The sequence below is a fragment of the Dendrobates tinctorius genome, unplaced genomic scaffold (assembly GCF_039654945.1).
Source record: "Dendrobates tinctorius isolate UK_male_01 unplaced genomic scaffold, ASM3965494v1 ptg000021l, whole genome shotgun sequence".
Taxonomy (NCBI): Eukaryota; Metazoa; Chordata; class Amphibia; order Anura; family Dendrobatidae; genus Dendrobates; species Dendrobates tinctorius.
Window position 1 is genome coordinate 25,902,657 of NW_027361689.1, and position 25,581 is coordinate 25,928,237.

The 25,581-nt window shown below is 45.4% G+C and overlaps 1 protein-coding gene across 3 annotated transcripts in view; it reads right to left on the reverse strand.

Annotated features, from left to right (window-relative positions):
* The window catches only part of NBAS (NBAS subunit of NRZ tethering complex), an 816,956-nt gene that overhangs the window by 765,239 nt on the left and 26,136 nt on the right, over positions 1-25,581 (reverse strand). For all 3 annotated transcript variants that reach the window (XM_073568249.1, XM_073568248.1, XM_073568250.1), the window contains exons 7-9: positions 25,098-25,231; positions 22,429-22,562; positions 13,084-13,182 (exon numbers count right to left, since the gene is read on the reverse strand). In XM_073568249.1, coding sequence (XP_073424350.1) covers positions 13,084-13,182; positions 22,429-22,562; positions 25,098-25,231 — 367 coding nt within the window. The remainder of the gene's footprint in view (positions 1-13,083; positions 13,183-22,428; positions 22,563-25,097; positions 25,232-25,581) is intronic.

Below are 25,581 nucleotides of genomic sequence, written 5' to 3' on the forward strand. Positions count from 1 at the left end.
TTTTTTTTTCCCCATAGACTTGCGTTAGTGGATAAAGCGGATCCATCCAAAAAACAGATCCGGTAGCATCCGTTTGTCGCAAAACGGATCCTTTTTTCACACTTTGGCGGACGCCAAAAAACTGAAATGTGAAACAGGCCTTAGGTACATTTTTTGTTTTATTTTTTATAAAGTCTCCGATATCCCTCTTAAGGAAGTGGTATCATAAACTGTAGTGTTCCCCCCCCAAAAAAAAAATATCAGCATGCATAAGACAACAAAAACACAGCACAAAACGCAGCAAGACCTGCTTCTTTACTGCCAAGACAGCAAGTTTTGTTTGCGAAAAAAAAAGCAGCAAAAGCGCAATGTGTGAACATAACCTGAGAGTAATGTGCAGCTAAGGATATGAGTACAATGAATAGAGGACGGACTTCATTATCAGAGTTCCCCAATAGCGTAATTGTCTATTCCTTTGTGGAAAATGGAGTTAGATTAGAGTTCAATACAAAGGTCTGCTAAAACATTTACGTTGTGAAAAAAAAAAAAAAAAATCTAAATTTATCACTAACAAAATCATCTAGAAAAAATAAAAATTCCGTTAAACAGAAAATTGTGCCGAAATGACAATGAAATTATTTGTGCGGCCTTGATACAAAACTAATAAAATGCTTTTTAGAAGCGCCCTGCGTTAGGAAGAAGCGGTAAGGAGGGGGGTGAGAGTCTCCAAAGTGCTCATTTAGTGCGGTCAGCTTTATTACCAGCCGCTATTTCATACAAATTCATTTTACTGCTACAAAGAAACTCTGTAATCTCCGTAAAAAAAGAAAAAAAAACAAAAACCACACAACACTTTATGGGATGTGGCCGTAAAAGCGCCTGATGGATGATAAGTGCATTGCTAAATATTTAAAGCTCATGCATTTCATATGGTCATTTTTTTTCCCTTTTATGTATACAGGAGGAGCGGAGCCACACCATACAACGTATACCACCAAGCCTCAAGGTGATAATGGAGATCCCCTTGGGATGAAGGGAATAGATGCTCACAAAAATCATGAGGCATCTCTAAATGCTCGTCTTGGGATGGATTATAATATGTACTGGGATTCTTATATAAAAGAATATAAAAAAAAAAAAATGAATATAAAAAAAAAAAGTATATATACAGTTTTGTAGTAATCCGATGGGTCAGTGCAGAGAAATCAAGCTGTGAGGTCAGAAGCAAATTAGCTTGGCAGAGCATGGGGGGTCTGTACACCAAGAGCATGTACATGCCCCCAATGCACTTCCAGGTAAACTCTTCCAAGGGTACCTGCCCTTTCACACAAAATCCGTTGTCTTGCTGGCCATGTAATTCACCAGATAAAGCTGCTTTTGGGCTAATACTATTCTACCATGCACAAGAGAAAATCAGATTCTCGTGCTCTCTAATTGCTAAAGATTTTGAGCAGGTAGCATTCTGCCAGCACTACAAGTGCTGGAACTTCTTTCTCACTTCTCAGCATGCACTGTACCTGCCATTCTCCAGTCTGTTGCATACAGACAATGAAAACCTTACAGAATAACACATAACTCAGATACCAGGAGGAGGGAGGGTCCTGCTGCTCAAAAGCTACAATCTATGAGGAAATAGGGGAAACACAAAAGGTAAAACGAGCTTATAATGTACAGTCCAGCCATCAATATAATAAATAGGGTTATTCACACAACGCTGCATGGACCGGTCTCCAACCAGTATGTGGACGGACATAAAGGGCTATTAAGTGCATGGTGGAAGGGGGTTAACACATGCTAAGAGGGTCTGGATTTAACGGGAAAATTTTGTATGTTGTATGGGCAAAACAGGGAGAGTTAGGTAAGTGAGGCCAGTCTAAAGAAATGTGTTTTCAGGCCACGCTTAAAACTGGGGGTATTGGGGATTAAATCGAACTGTCATGGGTAGTGCATTCGAAAGATTTGGTGCAGCATGTGAGAAGTCTTGGAGACAGGAGTGTGAGGTTTGGATTAATGAGGTTAGTCTTGGGTCATTAGCTGAAAGGAGGGCAAAAGGTAGGGTGGTAGCCGGAGATGATGGAGATGATGATGGGTGGTGCTGAACTGAGAAGCACTTTGTGGGTGAGAGTAATAAAAGTTTATATTGGACACTGTTGTGGATGGGCAACCAGTGCAATGACTGGCACAGGGTGGGGGCATCGGTGTAATGGTTGAAAAGGAACATGATCCTGTACAGCAAGCTAGACAATTGTGGCTAACACAACAGTCTGGAGTGATTGAAAGTAATTAGCAGATTGTCTATTTATCACATTAACAATTGAGATCAAGTTGCCTCGATCCCAAAACTGTAAAACTGTAGGTTCCATGACATCTGTGCTCTCAGTGAAATGAATCTGACTCAGACCCCCACGAAAAAAAAATACCAAAACAAAAAACACTATGGTGAAATATCTATATATTATGCTTCTCAGAGACATCAATAGACTTTCAGAACATCTGAAAAGTACGAAAATAAAACCTCCAGCCATGACAGGAAAAGATTTCAGTTGCGACGCCTGTCATCTGTTGCTATGGGTGAGCGTGTGCCAAAATTTTCACATCAAAACTACACTTTGCAGCAAAGCTGGTTGGTAGCCATGACAACCAAATATTTTAGAACCCGCCGCAACTGTCCGCAATACTGCACCAGTACTAGTTTTTTTTCCCTTTGTGTTCCCAGAAAAGTCATCAAATTAGTTGAGCAGATGTATAATTTAAAAAGCTCTTATTAGGATGGATGAGACTCCCTGACAGCGGGAATGGAGCTGCCGTAGAAAGTTAAGGTTTAAAACAAAAAAAGAAGAGAAAATCCTAAACCCTCTCTCTGCCTCTCTCAGGGCTGAAGCACAAATCATTATGGCAACACAGAACGGAGAGAAACAAAAGCGTTTTATTTTTACACAGTTCCTGAAAAAGAAGGCGTAACAAGACCCTGTATTAAGATTAATGGAGCTATTGCTTCACTGGTTCCTAAAGCTCTCGGCGAACAGAAGGCCATTTGTGATGACTAAAGATTTCCACAGATGCAGCTTAAAACATATACATACGGCACTAAGGAGGCCGAGGATTAAGGATGCTAACCTAAAATATGAAGCTAAACCTGGAGTCTTAGGGGGCTACACTAAAGTATGAAAAATATTCAGAATTGTGAGTCCTCAGTGGTTGATACCTTTTAATGGCTAACTGCAAAGATGGTAACACATTGCAAGCTTTCAAGACTACTCAGATCTCTTCATCAGGCATTGACTAATACAAAATCTGAAGAATCACATTTATGCACAACACGGCACAGAAAAAATGCAATAGATAAGACAAGTGACGTGAAGCAGAACTATCATGGGAGAGGGAGAAACAAATATTGGAACAGTTCATAGATAAGGAGTCTGGATGTTTTATTGTCCTCTGATTGGGGTCTCCTAATGTGTTGTGATGCCCCCACAAGGTCTTAGGAGCAAATTCCTTAATTGATGTAAAAGGACAAAAATCCATGCGACACATTCATTCCAGCATTGAGAGTGTCAAAGGTCATCAAGAGCTTGTACTCCCAGACTCTTCTCTCTCTCTGAGATGTGAAGTTAACTTTCAATACCAGTAATTTCATATCCATGGTGTTGTGATTCAGGAGACTGTGCCTGAGGGAATATTTCAGTGATACAGAAGATTCAGAAAATACTCAGACCGAAGGAAAAGGGATCCTAACAACCAAGAAGAGGTCAGACTGGACACCTCCACCTGGACGCAACCCTCATTTGGATAAATATATCGACTCCTTCAGACATTTGATAAAATCCAAAATCATAGACACTAACAGGAGACAAGCATTCAACATCAGTGCCCAGGAGAGAAAGGCCACACAGTCTTTAAAATCCAACAAAGAAATCATTAAACCTGCTGACAAGGGAGGTGCAATAGTCATGATGAATACGTCAGACTACATGAAGGAAGCAAACAGGCAACTTATGGACACACGCTACTACAAAAAATTGGAGTCGGATCCTACACAGGACTATTACAAGGAACTAAACAAGTTGGTATCTTGTCTGCCTGACCAGTGCATAAGAGCCGGCGATGACCTAATACCAGAGAGTCCAAGAATAGGGACATTCTACATGCTTCCCAAAATCCATAAATCTGGAAATCCAGGAAGGCCAATTATTTCATGTGTGGGCACTAGAGTTTAGCGACTTTGGTCTGATCGGGTTTCGTGAAACCCAACTAAAACAAAATTTGAGTCGGAAGAAACTGGTCTAAGTAAAAAAAAATAGAATTAGACTTACCGGTAATTCGGTTTCTAGGAACCTTCCACAACAGCAACATCGGAGGATGTCTTCCCGGCCCTAATAGGGGACAGGAACACAAAGAGGTTAAATACCCTTCCCCTTCCTGCAACCACCAGTGTTTTCCTGGACACCAGTATGAATAGTCACCACCAAAGTACAGGGAATCATCCAATAAGAATATCAGATAGGGAGGGAAATTAGTGCCGTCGTGAAAGGTTCCTAGAAACCGAATTACCGGTAAGTCTAATTATATTTTCTCCAGTCACCTTCCACGACCGCTACATCAGAGTAATACCAAAAGCTAACTTCTGCCTGACCTACGCATCACAGAAGCTGGCTCCACCCACCTCACTGAGGGCACATTCTACCCGTGCGATAGCAACATCATGGGCAAAAAAGGGGAATGCTTCGTCAGAGCGGATATGCAGAACCGCCACCTGGTCGTCTATCCACACGTTCACCAGGCGTTACAGGCTAAATTTCAATGGGGATTTAACATTTGGCAGACTCTGTAGGAATTCCAGAATCTTATCTAGAGGGATTTCTCCCTTTGGGTCGGAGCCTGACACTGACATCAATTTTTTCCACACCTTGCCATATGCTTTAGTGGTTACTGGCTTTCTACTTTGTAGTAGCGTAGTTACCAAGTTTGATGAGAAGCCCTTGTTGCTTAGGAGCTTCCTCTCAAAAGCCAAGCTGTCATGTGTAGGTTTTTTATGTGCAGGTGATACACTGGACCCTGGGACAGCAGGTCTGGAGTTTCTGGTAGAACCTAGGGGTCTGTCATGGGCATTCTTCTCAGCCAGGAGAACCATATTCTCCGTGGCCAGAAGGGCGCTATTACCACTACTGTCGCCTTCTTCTGCCGTATTTTCCTCAGTACTACTAAGGGAATGAGAGATATTAGGGGGGAAGGCATAGGCCAGACGATAATCCCAGGGTATCGTGAAAGCGCCTAGAGCTACTGGGCCCCCCCGGGGATCGATTGAGCAGAAGGTTTCCAGCTTCCGGTTCTGACTGTTCGCAAATAAGTCTCTCTCTGGCTGGCTCCAGAGTTTCACGCTCTGGTTGAAGACTAACCGGCTTAGTTCCCACTCCCCCGGTTTTAGACGTGTCCTGCTTAAAAAGTCCGCCGTTCGATTTTCTGAACCTTTTATGTGAAGGGCTGTCAGGGATTCTAGATTGTATTCTGCTAGGTGAAAGATGGACTTTGTTACCTCCATCAGTGGTCGAGACATGGTGCCCCCCTGGTAGTTTAGATATGCTACTACTACCTGGTTGTCTGAGAAGACCCTTGTGTGATGGGAACGAAGTGAACCTAGAAAATGAATGAGAGCTAGTACTGCCAGCAGCTCCTTTTTATTTGAGGAAGCGGACTCTCTTCCCTGGTCCCAGGGCCCCTGTGCCACCTGGTTGCCTAGATGTGCGCCCCACCCCCAAGGACTTGCGTCCGTAGTTAGGATTTTTGTCGCAGGCAATGCCCAAGGAACCCCCTTGGCTAGGTTGGCTGGAACTGTCCATCACGTTAAGGAATGTCTTGTCTCTGGCGAGATGTTTAACTGCATGTCTAAATTTCCGTATAGAGAAACGTCTGCATCTAATATTTCCCATTGTAAGCCCCGCGTATGGCTCTGTGCCCACTGGACTGATGGCATGCAGGCTGTCATAGACCCCAACAGTGACATTGCTTTCCTCAGGGTAGTGTTCGGGAAGCTATCATTTGAGACGCCATTTGTGTCATTTTTTGAACCTTTGCTTGCGGAAGGTAACATTTCTGCTCGATTGAGTCTAGTGTTATCCCCAACTACTCTTGCACCTGACTTGGTATGAGTCTGGACTTGGGCAAGTTCAGCACCCACCCTAGACTCAGTAGAGACTTCATGACCATGTCCAATTGTTGTTTGCAGTGGTGAAAAGTGACCCCTATTATTAAGAGATCGTCCAGGTACGGGACTATCAGAACGCTTTGCTCTCTTATGTGGGCCATTACCTCTGCCATTACCTTCGTAAATACCCTTGGAGCAATGACTAACCCGAAGGGGAGAGCTCTGAACTGATAATGCTTTATCTCCCCATGAATTGTCACCGCCACCCTGAGGCATTTCCTGTGGTCCCTGTGATTAGGCACATGATAATATGCGTCTCTTAAGTCTAATACGGCCATGAAGCAAGCTGGGGGAAGCATTTTTATACAAGATTTTATTGTCTCCATTTTGAAGTGCTGAATTTCTAGGAATTTGTTCAGCCTTTTTAGATTTATGATCGCCCTGTACGATCCGTCTGGCTTCTTGCGAAGGAAGAGAGGGGAGGGAGTAGAAGCCTTTGCCCCTGTCTTGGCAGGGGACTTCTTGTAACACGTTTTTCTCTCTTAGATTCGCTATTTCTTGTTGCAGAGCCAGCTGCTCGTGTGATGTCCTTTAGGGCGTTATCACAAAAGAGTTGTTTGGGAGGGTATTGAATTTTAGCCTCAGACCTTCTTTTATTATGCTTAGTATCCATGAACTTGCAGATATTTTTTCCCAGGCCTGGTGAAAGTAGGAAGTAGGATAGTCTTCCCCCGACCCGGGGAGTACCTTCATTGTGGCTTTTTGTTGTCGGGGGGTTTGTTAAACATAAAGCCTTTGTTCTTGTTCCATCTATCCTCCCATCCTCTTTGTTCCCTTTTGGGGGCTTCCTCTGCATAAACCTTCTGTTCCGAAAAGGTAGTTTGTATGACTGGCTGGGGAACCCGGGAAAGGATTTATTTTTGTCCCCAGCCTTGTCTAAGATGTCATCCAGCGCTGGCCCAAATAAGAACTCCCCCTCGCATGGGATTGCGCACAATTTGGCCTTTGTCTGCAAATCTCCCGGCCAGCATTTCAGCCATAAGGCGCGTCTTGCGGCATTTGAAAAGGCCGCTGTCCTGGCTGCCAGTCTGGTTGAGTCTACCGACGCGTCCGCCAGGAACGCTGCTGCTCCCTTCATTACCGAAACTGACCTATGCATCGTTTCTCTCGGGACCTTCCCCTTTATCTGAGAATCCAAATGGTCTAGCCAGACCATCAAGGCCCGTGCTGTACACGTGGCTGCTGTTGCTTCCCAAATGTTTTTTTAAAACAGTTTCAGCTTTTTTATCCATTGGGTCCTTCAGGGTTCCCATGTCTTCAAAGGGCAGGGCAAATTTTTTTGAAGCTTTTGTGACCGCAACATCTAATTTAGGTGCTTTGCTCCATAAGGAGCAGGCCGGGTCATCAAATGGGTATTTTCTTTTCGGTGCTAGGACGACTTTTTTGTCTGTTTTTTTCCACTCTCGTTTGATGAGGCAGTGGATTTTCTCATTATTCGTTAACGCCCTCCTTTTTTTTGCTCTAGCCCCCCCGAACATTATATCTTGGGCCGCTCGTTCTCACAGCTTTTACCAGGGCGTCCGTCTCCTCAATGGGAATGCAGCTGCGTCCCCCTTCTGAGGGTGATGAAGAGGACTGGGAGGTTGATGAATCACTTGAGTCGGATAGTTCACTTCCCGACTCACTGACGCTCGACTCCGGGGATCTATGCCTGGACCGGCGATTCTTTTTTGAGGTTCTGGCGCCCTTAAGGGCATCTTCGACCTGGGTTTTTATTAAGGCTTTGAGGTCTAAAGCAAACCTCGGGGATTCCTCTGTATTGTCTGCTCTATGCAAGCCGCAGAGCTTTTTTTCCCCACGTAGGGGGTAGCTCCTCTGTGCATATAGCACATACGTGTTTAGATTTGGTAGTGCATTTACGCCCCTGAAAAATAAAAATTAATATTCGCAATTTAGCAAACGGGCATTCACGGAGATCACTCACCCCCTGTGGAACAACCATACCATTTCGGGCCTAGGGATTATCACCACTGCCGAATCCACATCTGGCTGTGCCGCCATGGTGGAACTTTGGCTGCGCCGTGATCCTGTATGACTGCTGCTGCCGCGCTGCTGTTCTTGTGTCTGCTGCAGCCCCTGCTTTGGGGACCGCCGCAGCGTCTCCTCTTTCTGAGGATTTTCACTCATGGTGATCGCCTCTTCCCTCTTTTAGTGGATTTTTAAATATGATCCTTTTTTTTTTTTGTTTAATTTGGCGCCGCCCTCTACCAAGCAGCCCCTGAACCCCCGCCGGAAGTGGCCGCTCACGCATGCGCACTGCAAGATTTCCCAGCAGTGCATTGCGCCTCCATAAGGAAGCTGCCTCGCACCCCGGTACCGGCATCCTGCGCTCTCCGTTTCATTGCGGAGGCTCCGTCTCCCGCAGCTCACGGTGACCGCCGCCACCTTCCACCGCTGCAAAGCCCTGCGGCCTATACCTCGCGGCTCCCAGTGGCCGCCGCCGCCCCCCTTCAGGCCGCTCCGAGGTCCCGCCGAACCCTGTACCTTTTGTGGTTCCCGGTGGCTGCCGCCACCGTCTGCTCTGGGTCCGGCACTCAGCGGGGGCTCTCCTTGAGTGACCGCCGCCACTCACCTGTAGGAGGCAGCAAACCCCCCTTTTTCTTTTTTTCCTTCTTTCTGGGATCGGCAGGCTTCGTCCTGATCTTCACTGCCTCTCCCCACTCACCCTCAAGGTCCGCCAACCCCGGTGGTGGTGCTACAGGGGAAGCCGGCGTCCCGCGTCGACTGCAGGTACGTGCTGTACGTTCCCTGTCAGGGACAGGAAACCAACTGATGTGGGAGAGTGGTACCGCCTTTTTCATCTGTAGGTTTTCTGTCCCTGAGGGCGGATCCCTCTCTCTCCGTGGTGCCGTCATCGGGGAAAGAGAAAAAAATGTAAAACCTGTCCATTTATAATGACCACGGACAAGATAAAGATCCCCAATTCACATCAGGACTACAAGATCCCAGGTACTTTCAGCTGCATTACATCTAATGTGGTGTACTTAATTATTTATATTAAATGTCCAACTGGGGGGAGACCGGGCAAAAACTTAGAACAAGGATGAGTTCTCATCGTCACACAATGAGAAAAAAGAATGGATCTACCTGTGGCAAAACATTTTTGCATGCCTTATCACAACACCATGAATATGAAATTACTGGTATTTAAAAGTAACTTCACATCTCAGAGAGAGAGAAGAGTCTGGGAGTACAAGCTCATGATGTCCTTGGACACTGTCAATGCTGGAATGAACGTGTTGCATGGATTTACGTCTTTTTACATCAATTAAGGAATTTGCTCCTAAGACCTTGTGGGGGGCATCACAACACATTAGGAGACCCCAATCAGAGGACAATAAAACATCCAGACTAGGGATGGGCGAATCCTGAAATATTCGGAATCGCTAGGCTGTAACGAGTCCGACTTGGAAACTCGCTATTCGTTGCAAGTCTAGCGAGTCCAATGTTAATGAATGGGGATGCGAGTTTTGCAGCGATTCCTGTGCTTGGGAGGAGGAGAATGGGGATGCAGATTTTTTTTTTTGCAGAGTTTCTTAGCGATTTTGTGTCAGCAGCTGGACACAAAATCGCTAAGAAACTAGGATTGCTTGTATTAAACTGTTAAAAAACTAGCTAGGAGTTCTCTCTCTCTGTTTTGCAGCGATTCCTGTGCTGGGGAGGAGGAGAATGGGGATGCGAGGAGAGAGAGAGAGAGAGAGAGAGAGAGAGAGAGAGAGAGAGAGAGAGAGAGAGAGAGAAAGAAATAGAGAAAGAAATAGAGAGAGAAAGAGAGAGAGAAAGAGAGAGAGAGAGAGAGAGAGAGAGAAAGAGAGAGAAAGAGAGAGAAAGAGAGAGAAAGAGAGAGAAAGAGAGAGAAAGAGAGAGAAAGAGAGAGAAAGAGAGAGAAAGAGAGAGAAAGAGAGAGAAAGAGAGAGAAAGAGAGAGAGAGAGAGAGAGAGAGAGAACACGAACTCCTAGCTAGTTTTTTCACAGTTTAATACAAGCAATCCTAGTTTCTTAGCGATTTTGTGTCCAGCTAGGACACACAAAACTAGCTAGGAGTTCTCTCTCTCTCTCCAGCACAGGAATCGCTGCAAAACTCGCATCCCCATTCTCCTCCTCCCCGGAACAGGAATCCCCCAGCACAGGAATCGCTGCAAAACAGAGAGAGAGAACTCCTAGCTAGTTTTTTCACAGTTTAATACAAGCAATCCTAGTTTCTTAGCGATTTTGTGTCCAGCTGCTGACACAAAATCGCTAAGAAACTCTGCAAAAACTAGGATTGCCATTCATTTGCATTGGACTCGTTACTGTGCGAGTAATCGCTTGGAAACTCGCAGAGTACCGACTCCTGCGAGTCCCCTACTACTCGCAGAGTAACGAGTCCTAACGAGTAGATTCGCCCATCCCTAATCCAGACTCCTTATCTATGAACTGGTCCAATATTTATGTTTCTTCCTATCCCATAATAGTTCTGCTACATGGCACTTGTCTTATCTATTGCATTTTTTCTGTGCTGTGTTGTCCATAAATATGTGACTTCAGATTTTGTATTAGTCAATGCCTGATGAAGAGACCTGAGTAGTCTCGAAATCTTGCAATGTCTTACCATCTTTGCAGTTAGCCATTAAAAAGGTATCAACCACTGAGGACTCAATTCTGAATATTTTTCTTCCTACTGGCTAACACGGTACAAAGATATATACCTTTCCTGTACACTAAAGTATTAAACTAAAATTACTAAACCTGTAGTCTTCAGGGCGTTACACCAAAGTATGAAGCTAAAATTAGTAAACCTGGAGTCTTTAGGGGGCTCCTGTGTGAAATTCCTAATTAATGTTCCTTCAAAATAATCTGATCACAAAGTGTCCATGAATTTAACCCTCCCGCAATCAGAACTAGCCTGGGAAATCTGACACTAAATGGAATTTTCCAGTTTTAGAAAACCTTTGCGGTTTGTTGAAAAAAAAAACAAAAAAAAAAAAAAAAAACACAAAACACTGCATTGCTCACCCTCCCCACTCCTACTTTTTGTATCGGTTTATGACAGCAGCGCCAGCCAATAAGGCTGCGCTCACATGTTCAGGTTTTTTCGCTTTTTCATGGCGGTTTTTACCGTGCAATTTGGCCGCAAAAACAAACAGCATCTCATGCAATCCTATGGGATTCCACAATGCTGTGCTAATGCTGCGGATTTTCCCGCGGCGGAATCGCATCGTGGAAAAATCTGCAGCATGCTCATTATTTCCGCCCACATAGGAATGCATTGTTCTGCTTACTTTCCTCAGGTGGCTGTGCCCACCATGCAAAAAGTAAGCAGAACATTTTCAGATGGTACCCACGGTCCGGAGGAGGGGAGACTGTGGCACCATAACCCTGTAAAAAATAGAATTAAAATAAAAAAAAAAGTTAAAAAAAAAAAACGGGTTATATTCACCTTCCGATGTCCCGCGCAGCGTCCCCAGGCCTCCACGATGGTTCCGGCAGGTCCCGTTCCCAGACGTCAAAGGTCATTGCCGCAATGAATCACTGGGAACGAGACCTGTCGGAGCATCGCGGAGGCCTGGGGACGCTGCGCGGGACGTCGGAAGGTGAATATAACACTTTTTTTTATTATTTTTAACATTAGATCTTTTTACTACTGATGTTGCATAGGCAGCCTCAATAGTAAAAAGTTGGTCACACTCGTCAAACACTATGTTTGATGAGTGTGACCAACCTGTCAATCAGTTCTCCAAGAGATGCTCCAGATCGTTTGGAAAATGCTAGCATTCTGCAAGCTAATTATGCTTGCAGAATGCTAGTTTTTCCGCGGGGAAAATCGCGGGAATTTAAAATGCGATTTTCCCGCGGAAAAGAATTCGGGAATTCTCGCAGTAACTTCCACGGGAATTCCGTTACATATGAACCCAGCCTTAGTCATCTCAACAGCTCATGCTGTCAACTCGGGCAGAGCTGTGAGATCAGTTATTGAACGCAGCAATGTTGGCGTGATGCAAAGAATAAACACAATGAAACCCGATGCAGGACCAGGCGCGGGCGAGTAAAGCTCGGTTTAAAAAAAAAAAATGCAGCTGGAAATGAAGGGTTTCCCGAAAATGAAAACCCTATTAAAATGTTCAGTTTCTACTGCAGCACCACCCACAGGGGGAATTAAGTATTACGCACTGGTTTGTTTCAATCATCGCCTTGATAAACTGACCGCCGCTGAGGAAGGGGGTGGGGGGGGGTCCTGGAAGATTAGACATCCTTGTACAGTAGCCTTTACAGCTGGGCAGCGCAAAAAGCGTTGAAGTTCTTGTCCAAGATTATTATATATTTTTTTTTTTTTACTATGGTCCTAAAAACTAAGTACAAGCCAGCACAAGAGGTCACCTCACCGACTGCTCCTGCTGGCAATTCAGCTGCTCCACCTCAGCAGAGCAGCTTTTCTTCTTCAGGGCAGCTGTCCAAGAGGCGTGACTGCCGACATCATGCTGATTGCCAGCTCCCCGCTGCTTAACTGCAGGGAGCAGGCTGTCAATCAGCATGACATAAGCAGTCACTCGCCAGACAGAGAAGAGTGGAAAAGAAGCCACTGCTCTGACAACAGGACGTCAGCGAAAGCTGCAGAATCGCCAGTAGGAGCGGTCTGTCATAGCAGATATCGGCACAAGCAGCAGGTACAGCAGTTAGCAACTACCTCCCTGTTAGCTCTTAAGCTCATGGTAAAAAAAAAAAAATTAAATAGTCCTGGATAACCCTTTTAAAAAAAAAAAAAAAAAAAAGAGCATTTACTTTAAATATATCTTTCTTAAATCTTAGCAGACAGGTGACCGGTAGGACGTTTATATAATGTCCATTATTAGGACGACGTCTAATCTGCTGCCAATAACTTCTGGGAGTGATCGACAACACACAAGATACATCCAAGAGCCTACCTGTGACCGGGGAGGTAAATGACGGAGGAAATCCCCTGGGAATAGTGACATCCAAAGTTGAAGCTGTGGCTCTCCTGATAGCCGTGATTGGCCCCGACACTGAAGAAACAGAGGACACGTTATATAGCGAGTGCACACACCACAGCGTCCTTCCTGCCCAGCGCGGACGCTTCCTTTACTAATCAGCTACCCAACAGCGAAGTACATGGCAACAAGTTTTGCTAGAATTGTTTCATTTGCAGGACAAGTTTTTAGTTTTTTTATGACGCCATTCACATCGCCACATGACGTCCGTTTAATAGGGGCTTTTTTTTATTGATTTTAGTCCTTAAAAAAATTTAAAAAAAATAAGACGCGTTTAGACCTTTAACAAGACTGGTAAGACTATGTTCACACGCTTTTTTATGCAAATATACAGCTGCGTTTTACAGTACCAGAAAAGTCTGATATTTCAGAAATCTCATGCGCACATTGTTTTTTTGTCCTCAGTATTTTGTGCAATACCGTGGTTTTTGTGAAATGCAGCATGTCGCTCAACGTTTTTTTACCCACTGAAAGCAATGGGTGGTGCAAAAAAAAAAAAAAATACGCTGAAAAATGCAGGTATTAGGTTTTGCTGCGTTTTTGGTGCCAAAACCTGATGAAGTGGAATTAGATTATTTTTTATGCACTAAAACTTTCAGCGTACACAAGGGACAAATGTACCCTGACAAGAATGCAGCAAAAACTGCAATAAAACTGACAAAAATCTGCCAAGAAGAGCAGGTTTGGCCGGTGGGAAAAAAAAAAAAAAAAAAAAAAAAAGAGGATCAAAAACGCAGCATGTGAACACAGCCTTACTTTTGCATTGGGAGAGTTTTTTTTTTATGGGCAGAGCTGACATTTTCATTGATGCTACTTCGAGTCGTTTTTATTGCATTTAGATGCGGTAGCCAAAAAATAGCAATTCTAGAGCCCCTCTTTTCAGGAAAGGGGGATTATTAGGAGTACTACAGTACCGCCATATATATAGAAACTGAATCCTCTATGGAGACCAGTAACATGCTTGGCTTCACATGGGTACAAAGATGGTGGCCGCTATTATAATCCATTACCACCCAATGATCACGCCTTGAGTTGAGGGTGCAGATACACGTCAACATTGGCAACCAAACTAGGGTAGCACGGTGGCTCAGTGGTTAGCACTGCGGCTTTGCAGCTCTGGGGTCCTGGGTTCAAATCCCACATAATCAACAAGGAGTTTGCATGTTCTCCCCGTCTTATACCCTGTTCACCATCATTGCAGGCAGGTGATGCAACTTTCCCAGCTTTATAAAGACCTAGCCTCCTCTAACCTTGTGCCAAAAACCAGCAGCCATGAGTTCTTCTAAGCAGCTGCCAAGAACTCTGAAAATTAAAATGGTGGAGGTCCACAAAGCAGGAGAAGCCCATAAGAACATAGAAAAGTGCTTTCATGTTGTCCTTTCCTCACTTTGCAGCCAATGGCATGTGGAACATTTGACGGGTAGAGGGAAGAATGGATTCAATGAAATTTCAAAAAATTCTTGATTTAAACATAATGCCACCTGATGGTGAAAAAAAGGAAGAGGATAGCTTCTACTAATGGATAATGATCCTAAACACACGTCAAAATCCACAATAGACGACCTCAAAAGACGCAAGCTGAAGGTTTTACAATGGCCTTCACAGTCCCCTGACCTGAACATCATTGAAAATCTGTGGCTAGACCTCAAAATAGCAGAGGAGGCATGAAGACCCAATAAGAACTGAAAGTGTTTTCCAGGTTAGAATAGATAAAAATCCCGCAAACAAGAATTGAAGGACACTCGTCCGGCTACAAAAAGAGTTTACAAATTGTGATACATTCAAAAGTGGGTGCCATCAGGGGCCAACAATGCAGGGTGCCCAAATTCTTGCAACCAGGGCTGTGGAGTCGGTAAGCCAAACTTGCGACTCCGACTCCTAAATTTCCCATACACCGACTCCCACATATATTGCTCATATTTAAGTGAAAAACTTATTGTAGTACAATACGAACATCAGACATTTACCGTATTTTCCGCTTTGTAAGACGCACTTTTTTTTCCCCAAATTTGGGGGGAAAACGGGGGTGCATCTTACAAAGCGGACATGCCTTACCTAGGCTGTGATCGGGAGCGTCCGGCGTTTGCTGGCCGGTGCTGCGGGTGTCTCCAGTGCCGCGTTGTGTGCCCGTCGATGCACGGGGCTCTGCCGACATTGTGCGACAGGCCAGAGCCCCGGCATTTCCTCGTTTCCCTGTGTGTCGGTAAAAAAATGGCCGCAGGCGCATGCGCAGATGAGATCTGTGGGCGCGCGGTGGTGCCGGTAAAAAAATTCCGCCGCGCGTGCACAGATGGGATCTCGGGACCCAGCTCTCGAGAAAAGATTTCAGATCTCATCTCTCGAGAACTAGGTCCCGAGATCCCATCTGCGGCCATTTTTTTTTTACCGGCACCACAGCGCGCGCACACAGGGAACCGAGGAAATGCCGGGGCTCTGGCCTGTCGCACAATGTCGGCAGATCCCCGGGCACACAGCACCGCACGGCACCGGAGACACAACCGCAGCACCGGCCAGCAACCGCTGGACAAGCGGAGAAACCCGGCAGCAGCACAAGACCCTGCAGCAGCAACGGCACACATCAGAGCCCCCCCTCATCCCTGAATGCGGCCTGCAGCATCACTCCACGCCTGCCACCTCCAGCAGCGAGCCTGGGACCCCGCTACACCGCAGCCACCAACCACGGTAAGAAATAAGATGCAAGGATTATAAGAGGCACCACCATTTTATTAAAAAATATTTTTTTCTTATTTTTCTCCTCAATTTGTGGTGCGTCTTATAATCTGGAGCGTCTTATAAAGTGAAAAATATTTTTATGATCTAATAATCAAGATATTTAGATAGAACATAATATATATTTATTGGAATACAACTTTAGAACACAAAAAAATTATAAATTGTAAATATGTAATACACCATGTAATATCGAATAATATATATATTATATATACATACACACACACACACACACACACACACACACACACACACAAACACACACACACACACACACACAGTACAGACCAAAAGTTTGGACACACCTCATTTAAAGAGTTTTCTTTTATTTCATGACTATGAAAATTGTAGATTCACTCTGAAGGCATCAAAACTATGAATTAACACATGTGGAATTATACTGTATAATTAACAAAAAAGTGTGAAACAACTGAAAATATGTCTTATATTCTAGGTTCTTCAAAGTAGCCACCTTTTGTTTTGATTACTGCTTTGCACACTCTTGCCATTCTCTTGATGAGCTTCAAGAGGTAGTCACCGGAAATGGTTTTCACTTCACAGGTGTGCCCTGTCAGGTTTAATAAGTGGGATTTCTTGCCTTATAAATGGGGTTGGGACCATCAGTTGTGTTGTGCATAAGTCTGGTGGATACACAGCTGATAGTCCTACTGAATAGACTGTTAGAATTTGTATTATGGCAAGAAAAAAGCAGCGAAGAAAAACGAGTGGCCATCATTACTTTAAGAAATGAATGTCAGTCAGTCCGAAAAATTGGAAAAACTTTGAAAGTGTCCCCAAGTGTAGTGGCAAAAACCATCAAGCGCTACAAAGAAACTTCAGAGTGAATCTACAATTTTCAAAGTAATGAAAATAAAGAAAACTCTTTGAATGAGAAGGTGTGTCCAAACTTTTGGTCTGTACTGTATATACAATATATATATATATATATAGTGGCGGGGCTAAGGGTCGTGTAATCGATGGGAGATATGTGTCTCATAAATGGCTTGTCTCCATAATGTAAGGCATAACAAATATAGCTGTATTATTATTTTGAAGGACCTGTGGTGAGGTCACTGTCATGTGACCAGTCAGCTGCTAGGTTCGTGGGTGTGGCTACACCCTTATAATGTGGCCTGCTCATGAACAAGGCAGTTGTATCTGAGGGGGGTATACACCTCCTTTGTGCGCTGAGGCTCGCGGACTGAGCCTGAAGGAAAGGACATTTGATGTTATTTTGTCACCTGAACTGAAGGCTGTTTATTTTGGTGACGTGCTGTTTGGTTTATGACGTAATAAACCGCATGAACTTTAAGGGAACCTGCCTCCTGACTGTCTCCTGTCGCACCTAAGCGAGTAGAATCCCTACAATTGGTGCTAGACGTGCGGGCAGAGTTCCCAGCAGAGACTTGAGACCGTTGCTGCATGTCCTGGGTAAAGTTTTCAGCGAGGCAGCAAGCTCTACCCGGAATAATGGAGGACCTCCTGAAACACCTGGTCCAGGCCCAGACACAGCAACAGGAGGCCAACAGGTTGTTCTTACAGCAGCTCCAGCAGAGCCAGCAGGAGCAACGGCAGCTGATGCAGCTTCTGGCAACCGCCATCCAGGAGGGCAGGTCGAGAGCCCCAACCCCAGGTCCGGCTGATGCCACCCACGTCACGAAGGCGGTAAGACGCGCATTGCAAAAAATGACCCCTGAGGATGATGTGGAGGCCTTCCTGATGGTGTTTGAGAGGGTGGCTGAGAGGGAAAAACTTCAGCAAGAGCGGTGGGCAGAGGTACTGGCCCCATACCCAATGGGGGAGCCCCAGAAGGCGTACTTTGACCTGACTGTACAAGACGCCAGAGTATCCCAAATTAAAAGCGGAAATTCTCGCACGCTTGGGGGTTACAATGTCTACCAGGGCACAGCGAGTTCATCGCTGGGCCTATCACCGGGACAAACCGCTGGGCTCCGAAATGTTCGACCTATCGCACCTGGTCCAGAAATGGCTGCAACCAGAGTCGGCTTCCCCGGCACAGATGGTAGAGCGAGTGGTCATGGATCGGTTTGTGCATTCCCTGCCGAGACCCCTACAGACTTGGGTTGCCCAGGGTGATCCCCAAAATGCCGATGAACTGGTTGGGCTGGTCGAGAGATACCAGGGGATGGAAGGTTCCTTGGGGAAGCAGCCCATTCCGTATTGGGGGTCCCAGCAGGGGGCGGAGTCCCAAAAAGGGGTGGCGCCCAAGGTCCCCACGGGTGATATTTGCTCGAAGTGCCACGGGCCTGGACATATAGCTGCCCGTTGTTCCCAGACCACCGAGCAGATGGACTGCAGGATGGGACGCCGTAGTTCATACTACGCATATCCAGTTTGCAGTGTGAATTCGCCACCTAACGAGGGGCCACAAGCTTGTCCCGTGAAGGTGAACGGGCGAGCAGCAATGGCGCTTCTAGACTCCGGGAGCTTGGTGACCCTTGTGAGGGCCAGTTTTCCTCTCAACATTCTCCCGGGTAAAAAGATTGGCGTTCAGTGCATACTTGGCGATGCAAAGGACTACCCTATGGCCAGGGTGAACATTGAAACGGCGAATGGCACCGAGTCGCTTAAGTTGGCGGCATTCGAGATTTGTTGCATCCTATAATTATTGGCCGGGATTTCTGTCTGTTTTGGGATCTGTGGGGGAAGGATTCTGAGTGTGCTAGCAAGAGCAGGGAACCAATCCGCCCCAAGGAGGTATCGCCACCACCAGACGGGTTTCCTTTATGTGTCCTTGTTGGGGATGAAGAGGATGGGTCCCCTGTACCTGACATTCCAGAGTTAGGGGTGGCCAGGGAGAAGTTTGGGACTGCCCAACATAGGGACCCCACGCTGAGGGAAGCCTTTAACAATGTCACCGTCATTAATGGGGTTGCACAAGAGCCCGGAGCAGACACAAGGTTTCCCTATTTTATGTTGAGTGGTGAATTGTTGTACCGGGTCACGAAAATAAGGGAAGAGGTGGTAGAGCAGTTAATAGTACCAGGCCCCTATAGACGGCAAGTGTTGGACATGGCCCATTCACATATATCTTGGGGGTGGAAAGAATGCAGGAACGGATTGTACAGAGGTTCTATTGGCCTGGTCGTCACCGGGAAATAGCAAACTATTGCAGGTCCTGCCCGACATGTCAGTTAACTGCCCCCACATCTCATTTTCGGAACCCTCTTGTGCCACTGCCCATTATTGAGGTGCCATTTGAGAGAATTGCCATGGACTTGGTCGGTCCTTTGGTTAAATCAGCTCGGGGCCATCAGTATATATTAGTCATCCTGGGCTATGCCACATGCTATCCTGAGGCCATTCCCCTGAGAAACTCCTTCGCGAAGCGTATAGCCCGCGAGCTGGTCCATGTGTTTTCCCGGACGAGTTTGCCGAAGGAGATCCTGACCGACCAGGGGACACCTTTTATGAGCAAGGTGATGAGGGAATTGTGCAGAGTCCTGCAAATCTCCCAGTTGAGGACTTCAGTGTACCATCCGCAGTCAGATGGCCTTTCTTGAGAGGTTTAATAAGACACTGAAGAGCATGCTGAGAAAAGTCATAGAGAAAGATGGTAGAGACTGGGATTGTCTCTTACTGTATTTACTGTTTTCTATCCATGACATTTCCCAGGCCTCCACGGGGTTCTAGCACTTCGAGCTACTGTACGGCCGGCATCCGCGAGGTCTCCTAGATATAGCCAAGGAAACCTGGGAAGCTGAAGTCACGCCCCACAGAAGCGTCATTGAGCATGTGGCACTGACGCAGCAGAGGGTTGCGAAGGTGATGCCCATTGTTAAAGAACATCTCCGCCGGGCACAAGAGGCTCAGGCCAGGGTCTACAACCGGTCAGCCAGAGTGAGGCAGTTCAATCCGGGAGACCGAGTTCTTGTGCTAATCCCGACGGTGGAGAGTAAGCTCTTGGTCAAGTGGCAAGGGCCATATGAGGTGGTGGAGAAGCTGGGAGACGTAAACTACAAGATCCACCAACCCGGAAGACAGAAGCCATACCAGGTTTACCATGTCAACCTCATCAAGCCGTGACAAGATAGAGAGCCAGCGGTAACTCCGTGCTTGCTGGGCAACCTAGAAGGGGAGGTTGGAGCGGTTACCATAGCGGAGACGCTATAAAACCGCTAAAAATAAGCTTCCCAGTCATTTCTATGCATTTTGCACTTTTTGTGCACATAGATGCGTTTACCGCGAAAAAAACCGCATCGCGCTAAAAAACGCAGCATGCTCATTAATTTTGCGGATTTTTCCGCGTTTCTGGCTAGTTCAATGCGTTTTGAAAACGCGCGGCAAAAAACTCGCAGCAAAAAAAAGCGCGGTTTCTGGGAAGGGAGTCAGGTTTTCTAGCAGAAATTTTCTGCTACGTGTGCACTTAGCCTTACTGATCTGCTTAAGGGGACAAAGTCAGTGATAGTCAGCTGGTCCGAAGCAGCAGAGTCAGCCTTCCAAGAAATGAAGGGAGCTATTTGTAAGCAACCCGTTTTGGTGGCCCCAGACTTTAAACGTGAATTTGTCCTCCAGACAGATGCCTCAGATGTCGGGATAGGAGCAGTCCTTTTCCAAGAGATACGTGGGGAGGAGCATCCTGGTCTCTACTTGAGTAGGAAGTTGACTTCTTGTGAGAGAAATTACTCAGTTGTAATGAAGGAGTGTTTGGCCATAAAATGGGCAGTTGATACATTACGGTACTACCTGGTGGGACGGAAATTTATATTAATATCCGACCATGCCCCACTCAGGTGGATGAGGGAATCAAAGGGTAAGAATGCTAGGGTCACCCACTAGTTCTTAGCCCTACAAGACTTTAGCTTCCATGTAGAGCATAGGGCCGGGAAGCTACATGGGAATGCCGATGCCCTCTCCAGAATCCCCTGCCTGGTAGGTGAAAGTGTCAAGCCCCACGGCTTTAGGCAGAGGGGGGAGGTATGTGGCAGGACTAAGGGTCGTGTAATTGATGGGAGATATGCGTCTCATAAATGTCTTGTCTCCATAATGTAAGGCATAACAAATATTGCTGTATTATTGTTTTGAAGGACCTGTGGTGAGGTCAGTCATGTGACCAGTCAGCTACTGGGTTCGTGGGCGTGGCTACACTCTTATAATGTGGCCTGCTCTTGAACCAGGCAGCTGTGTGTGAGGGGGGTATACACCTCCTGTGTGCGCTGAGGCTCGCGGACTGGGCCTGAAGGAAAGGACATTCAATGTTACTTTGTCTCCTGAAATGAAGGCTGTTTATTTTGGCGACGTGCTGTTTGGTTTATGACATAACAAACCGCATGAACTTTAAGGGAACCTGCCTCCTGACTGTCTCCCGTCACACCTAAGCGAGTAGAATCTCTATTATATAGATATATATATATATATACATACACACACACACACACTATGACTTAGCTAAAGCCTAGATCCTCAGGCTATATTCACACCATGGGGGTAGCCAGGGTCAAACCTAGGAGGGGGGCAGAACCTCATACTGCACACCTCAGCTGCTGCAGAACCTCATACTGCACACCTCTACACTTGAAAATAAAGCCTGCACCTTAAGAAGATGTGGTGGTGATGAATGCAGTCTATTTATTTCAACTATCAATTGATGTTGATGTGTTACTGAAGACGAGCAATGCCTGTCCTGGGTGTCCTTTTGGGCAGCTATGAGGTGTACCTGACTGGTGCTAAAAAAAGGAGTGTTAGTCTGTGTACTACCCGGCTTTCATTCTTTTTGGTACAGATACAATATGAATAGACAGATATGGATAAATGGATAGATAGAGCAGATTTCTAATCTGCTTTTGCTATTGAAAACATTATCTATGAGCTCAAAAACCTTTCAGGTGATGCGGTTTTTTAAAAAGCTGATCGGCTTTTGCAGCTAAAAAACGTAACCTCAAAAAACGCAGGAAAAACGCTGTGTGTCAATGTAGCCTTAGATCAGGAATAGAACAGCCATTTATAGGACATTTCATAACTTTCCCAAATTCCTATGAAAAAATACTCAGCACATTCTGCATTGAACTACTGTACCCAATTTATTATATATTTTAGGAGTCGGTCCATTTTATACCGACTCCACCAAAAAGAGCACCGATTCCGGCTCCACAGCCCTGCTTGCAACGGCCCATTTAACTTAACAATTTTTAAAATGTTAAAGATGAAAAAAAAATTTTTGCAGCCTAAAATACAAAGGGAATGTGTCAGCTTTAACTTTGACCCTTTTAGAGATTATTTCATCTTCAACTTGTTTAACTGTTCACAACAGTATATTTGACCAAGGGTGCACAAACTTTGACATGCCACTGTAGAAGTTACCATTTTAAGCAAATTCATGTATTTTTCTGCCCGGAATACCCCTTTAAAGCAAACTTCCGGGATAATCTGAATACTAGGATGTCAGCCATGCCCAAAATAGAAGTTTATGCAGTAGAAAGGCAAACACATATCTCATATCTCGACTGATAATAAAAAAGTCAATATATTAGGCAAATACTAACGGGACAAACAGTGTAACAAGCCCACCTGACTAGAAAGCTCTTCAGCTGCCCCCGGTAATTGATGACCAGCAGCTCGGCTGACCACTGTGTGCTAGCTTTATACTCCAGGAAGATCAGGCCAGCGATAGCGTAACTCAGGTCCCCGGGGAAGCTGGCATGCTGTAGATAGAAGAAAAGAACCTGAGTCAGGCCGATTTATTTCCAGATCAATTCCCATTAGCCGTATGTATTTAAAGCCAGACAAATCCAAAAATCTATTTTTCACTTCGCAAAGCTAAGAAGTTGCTGAGCTAGAATATGAAACTGTTTCCCGGCGAAACATCAGATACTTTAGGCTAGTTTCACATTTGCGTTTCAGGGCACAGCGACGGCCGCCGCTAAGCCCCGCCCCTGCCGCGCCCCCTCCGATAGCTCCACCTCCGGGCGCATGATGCTGCATGCGTCCCCTATCTTTATCACTGAGGATGCAGGCCGTGCTCAGTATGCGTTTTGGCGGCACCTGCGTCCTTTTGACGGTGCGCCGACCAGAACCAAACGCAACTTGTTGCAATTTGGTTGCGCTCGGCGCACCGTCAAAAGAACGCAGGCGCCGCCAAACGCATACAGCGCACGGCCTGCGTCCTCAGTGATAAAGATAGGGGACGCATGACGCATGCAGCGTCATGTGCCCGGAGGCGGAGCTATCGGAGGGGGCGCGGCAGGGGGAGGGGCTTAGCGGCGGCCGTGCGCAGGCCGTCGCTGCGCCCTGAAACGCAATTGTGAAACTAGCCTAAGATGTTGGCTTTTCCAAAAAGAACCTCAAATAAACTGAACTAGAACACCTTTATCACCCCTTATCTGTTGGACAACTTATTTATCCCGGGGGTCCGACCGCATAACTCATCGATTGGCAGAATGGGGAACTTTGACCCCTGTTAGAATGGAGCAGCAGTGCAAATGCTTGAACAGCGCTCCTTTAATTTCCTACAGGGCTATGCCGCGTGGTGTTCAGTGTTTTTTTTTATCTCAGCAGTCCCATAGAGAACACATGGAGCGGCAGTGGGGCGTCTGACCTGGAACATCATTTTGTAAGGGGCATGAAATTGCCTCAATCTGCCAATCGGTGTGGGTCCCAGAGGCGAGACACCCAGCTATCATTAAGTTATCACTTACAGATAAAGAGGAAATTTCCCCAAATTGCCCCACATGCTTTTACGCTTCTCAGTTATTTCTACTAGTAGAACTTTCAGACCCAACACAGTAGCCATAGAGCCACTGAGGTCAATACCACAATTTGGCTTAAAGGGAATGGATCATCAGAATATGACCATTTTTTTCTTTTTTAAACAAGGGAATATTTTTACTGGCATATGTAAGTGCACTAATTTAGAGAGCTTTGATTAATTATTTTGAAAGTTATTTTGGTGTCAGTTTATTGTTATCCGGCACCATTAATAATTGGGACTCACAACCACCCCAGATGAAGTCATTGGCGAAACAAGTGTCGCGTGTACATTGGAAGGTGAACCTCTTTAAAGCTACTTGGTCACTTTACACCCATCTATACACGTTGGCTTACTGTGACTTGCTATCGGTTACCCTGCCTTTTACTTTTTTTCTATCAGGCACGTTTTCAAGTTACTATCTACTACTGTGTAGTAACCAAAAGAGCCACTGAAATCAACAAAAATTTTGCGTAAAAAGAGAAAGTGTGACCAGAATATGACCAGCTTTATTATTTTAAACAGGGAAATAGTTTTACATGCATATATAAGTGCACTCATTTTGAAAGAGATTTGATATTATGACAGATTTTGTCACTGGTTAGGTAGACACACCCCAGATGAAGCCATTGGCGAAACACACGTCGGGTGTATAAACCCATGTAAACCAATTTGTATTTTTACTTTTATCTTTATGTGGCTTACTTTGTCATCGGCTACTCTGCCTTTTTCATCATATCACTATCTACTCTAGTGAACACCCTTAATGGTTACTGCAGTTGCACTTTACTGTTAGACCAGATTGGCACCTCAGTGTTTCAAGGACTTAGCATGGGCCGTGATGCCAAGACCGGCTGCGGGTCTCTTGACATGAGTTTGACAGCTTCGGTCAATATGAGGTTATGGACATTGGGTCTGGAGACCTGCGGCCAATCCGCATGTCACGCTTCATACTCACTTTAAAACATGGATGTGGGTCGGTATAATGTATGTCTTTTATATAGGCCTTAGGCTACTATATACTATACTAGCTGAAGAGCCTGGCGTTGCCCAGGTACAGTAACTGTGGTTAGTAATAAATTATAATGATTATCCTCCATCCCATAGTCCAGTGTACATAAACCCATCATACATATCCGCCATAAGCTGGCATTTTTGAACGAGACCCTCTAGATGACAAAAACCGCATCCTCCAAAAACTCTCGTCTTTTACTTCAAACAAAAGGAAAGAAAACCCATCTATATAATAATCCATAGATAAGCTTTTATTTAGTTCTGTTCTGAGCCTTGAAAAGACAGGGAGCCCCGCTTTCTTCTCTTGTTTTCTATCTCCCATAAATGAAGCCTCGCCACATCTCGTACTCGGACAGGGATCAGACACCGGGGATTCGCTGTTTGTGCCGTTACTATCCCTTGATCATGAATTCCTTTTTCGGATGTCTAACCCCCATGCCAATAAGTGTTGTGCTAAAATCAAATAAGATTCATATACCGGAGGGATGACGAAAAGTTCGCTGCCCATGAGATCGAACAGCCGAACGGTCCCGGTGCTCTCGGCATAAGCCACCAAGGTGCAGTCATGACTCCACGCCACGCGCCTCCACTGGGGGGTCGGGTCTTTAGGAACTGCAAAAAAACAAAAAAACACTGGTAAACACTTACCACTTATCTACTGCGCTGCGCACAACTTTATCAGGTCATATGGATTTTTGATATTCCTGAACAACTCAGGTGCTGTCGGTCAGTCCAAAAAGCTAATAAACCTGAATATTTAAGAAAGTAAAATTGAAGATTTGACTGTTTTAGGAAAATATTTTAGTACAGAATTATGCAATAATAATGTAAATTTTCCATCTCAATTGTTTATTTTCACCTGTTACAGTGAGAATAAACCAAACAGCTCAAAGTGTACAAAAACACATTTCCATAAGAGACCAATATAGTAGTTTTACCGCCCCTTCTTCTCAAGAACAGTC